The following is a 3,234-nucleotide window of genomic DNA, read 5'->3' on the forward strand; positions in this document are numbered from 1 at the left end:
GGGAAACACAAGAGAAGAAAAAGACCCACAAAAACAAACCCAAAACAATTAAGAAAATGGTCATAGGAACATACATATTAATAATAACCTTGAACATAAATGGATTAAATGCCCTAACCAAAAGACACAGACTGGCTGAATGGATACAAAAACAAGACCCATATATATGCTGTCTACAAGAGACCCACTTCTGACTTAGGGACACATACAGACTGAAAGTGAAAAAAAAAAAGCTGGACTAGCCATACTTGTATCAGATAAAATAGACTTGAAAATAAAGACTTATCTCCTTGCAAGAGATAAGGAGGGACACTACATGATAATCCAAGGATCAATCCAAGAAGAAGATATAACAATTATAAATGCTTATGCACCCAACATAGGAGCACCTCAATACATAAGGCAAATGCTAACAACCATGAAATGAGAAATCAACAGTAACACAATAACAGTAGGGGAGAATTTTAACTCCCCACTTACACCAATGGACAGATCATCCAAACAGAAACTAAATAAGGAAACAAAGCTTTCAATGACACAATAGACCAGATAGAGCTAATTGATATTTATAGAACATTCCACACAAAAGTGGCAGACTACACTTTCTTCTCAAGTGCACATAGAACATTCTCCAGGATAGATCACATTTTGGGTCACAAGTCAAGCCTTGGAAAATTTAAGAAAATTGAAATTGTATCAAGCAAGCATCTTTTCTGACTACAACGCTGTGAGAATAGAAATCAGTTCCAGGATAAAAACTGCAAAAAGCACAAATACATGGAGGCTAAACAGTGAGCTACTAAATAACCAAGAGATCACTGAAGAAATCAAAGAAGAAATTAAAAACTACATAGAAACAAATGACAATGAAAACACGACGACCCAAAACCCATGGGATGTAGCAAAAGCAATTCTAAGAGGGAAGTTTATAGCAATTCATTCTCACCTCAAGAAACAAGAAAAATCTCAAATAAACAATCTAACCCTACACTTAAAGCAACTAGAGAAAGAAGATCAAAGAAAACACAAAGTCAACAGAAGGAAAGAAATCATGAAGATCAGAGCAGAAATAAATGAAATAGAAACAAAGAAAACAATAGCAAAGATCAATAAAACTAAAAGCTGGGTCTTCGAGAAGATAAACAAAATTGATAAACCCTTAGTCAGACTCATCAAGAAAAAAAGGAAGAGGATACAAATCAATAAAATTAGAAATGAAAAAGGAGAAATCACAACTGACACTGCAGAAATACAAAGGATTATAAGAGACTACTACAAACAACAATATAACAATAAAATAGACAATCACGAAGAAATGGACAAATTTTTGGAAAGGTACAATTTTCCAAGACTGAACAAGGAAGATTTAGAAAATATAAGCAGACCTATCACAAGTAACAAAATTGAAACCATAATTAAAAACCTTCCAACAAACAAGAGAACAGGACCAGATGGCTTCACAGGTGAGTTCTATCAAACATTTAGAGAAGAGCTAACACCAATCCTCAAACTCTTCCAAAAACTTGCAGAGGGATAAACACTCCCAAATTCATTCTACAAAGCCACTATCACCCTGATACCAAAACCAGAAAAAGATATCACAAAAAAAAGAAAAGTATGGACCAATATCACTGATGAACATAGATGTATATGCAAACATTTACAAATACATTCCTCGTGAGCAGTTCTGTTTTGGCAATTAATAGCAAGCAATATGCTTGGATTAGAGATCCAATTTCCACTCAAATGCAAAGTTTCTTCTCTTCTGGCAACAAAGCCATTTGCAAAGACCTGGAAATCATGAGCTTCCTAGGCAGGAAGAGGTGCTATTCTGGTTCGCCTGAAGATAGCCTTTCAGATTGGCTGGTGTTTTATCATCCCCTTTCAAGACCCGGTGTGTGTTGTTGATGATGATGGAGTCAGGCCTGCCGTAGTTGGGCGGGTTTGCATAGGAGTCATAGACGAGCTGAGCCAGCATGGGGGCGATCTGAGCCATGTCCCTAAACACATCCCCAGCGATGTGGCCAGTCCACTTGGAGAGAGCTTCCAGGTTCATGGGCTTGATGACCTGGTCCGTGGGTCCCTCGATCTTGAACAGGGAGACACCGCCAGGTTTACCGATGAGGTCCTCATGGATAGCGTCGCTCCAGGTGATGCTGAGGAAGTCAAGGATGAGTTTGAGGGAGTGCTGGGGATGCAGCACCAGCTGCTTGTAGTACACGGGCAAGCACTTGTCCTTGCCCACCTCCATGCACTGGGCGTACATCACCTCAATGGCCTTGTTCCCCTTGTTGAGGCAGTCGCGGTAGCTGCTAAGGTCGAAGCCAGCGACGGTGACCTTGCGGGTGATCATGGAGTGCATGGAGGCCCGGCCGTCCCGCACCATCAGCAGGAACTTGGAGTTGGGGAACAGGCGCGACAGGTAGACAGAGGACTTGAGCGTGAAGGGGTCTTTGTTACAGAGGACGGGCCGGCTCTCCATGCTTGGCGATCACCTCCAAGATGAAGGCCGGCGTCCAGCACTTGCCTGTCACACCCGCCTCGTCCAGCGGCAGCTTCTCCCGGCCCGACTTGGACCAGGCCTGTGCATGGCCAGCTCGCGGGGGATGATGCGGGTCTCCCTGGCAGCGCAGCTCGGGGTGGGCCTCCAGCATCGCACGCGTGAGCATGGTGCCACTCCGGGGCTCGCTCCCCGCGAAGATGAGCGGCATGGCCTTGTCGTAGAGGTACTCCACGTGGTCCGTGCCCACCATCACGAGGTCCTCCTGCTCCGGTCACATGGCCCTCCGGGGGCCCCCTAGCACCGCCCGGCACTCCAGCACCTGCTGCCCCAGCTGGACCACCAGCCCAGGGCCAGGGCATAAGCCAGGTGCCAGCAGTGCCCTCTGCACTGACAGGCACATGCTGGGCCCAGGGCTGGGGGCGCTTCAGCGACAGGTGGGCGGGAGCCCCAGTGGGCTCACATATCCCCTGGACGTTCTCATCCCTGGGATCTAGCCCTTGTGGCTGCTTGCCAAGACTCTCCACCGGCTGAGCCTGCAAGAGACGTCCCGCGGCAGCTCCGCGCACCCAGCGACTTAGTGCTTGCCAGCCGCCCCGGCCCACAAGATATTTTTCGACCCACCTCTTAGAGTAATGAAAATAAAAACAAAAATAAACAAATGGGACTTAATTACACTTAAAAGCTTTTGTACAGCAAAGGAAACCATAAACAAGACAACCTTCAGAATGTGA

At 45.5% G+C, this 3,234-nt stretch overlaps 1 protein-coding gene across 1 annotated transcript; it reads right to left on the bottom strand.

Moving 5' to 3' along the window:
• Window positions 1–1,798: 1,798 nt before the first annotated feature.
• Window positions 1,799–3,030, bottom strand: LOC112390695 (protein-tyrosine sulfotransferase 2-like). The gene is given in 2 exon segments (XM_024731745.1): window positions 1,799–2,465; window positions 2,467–3,030. Coding segments are annotated over 2 exon segments (1,104 nt in total). The 5' UTR covers window positions 2,904–3,030.
• Between the last annotated feature and the right edge of the window lie 204 nt (window positions 3,031–3,234).

This window comes from Neophocaena asiaeorientalis, unplaced genomic scaffold (assembly GCF_003031525.2).
Source record: "Neophocaena asiaeorientalis asiaeorientalis breed wild unplaced genomic scaffold, Neophocaena_asiaeorientalis_V1.1 scaffold39, whole genome shotgun sequence".
NCBI lineage: Eukaryota > Metazoa > Chordata > Mammalia > Artiodactyla > Phocoenidae > Neophocaena > Neophocaena asiaeorientalis.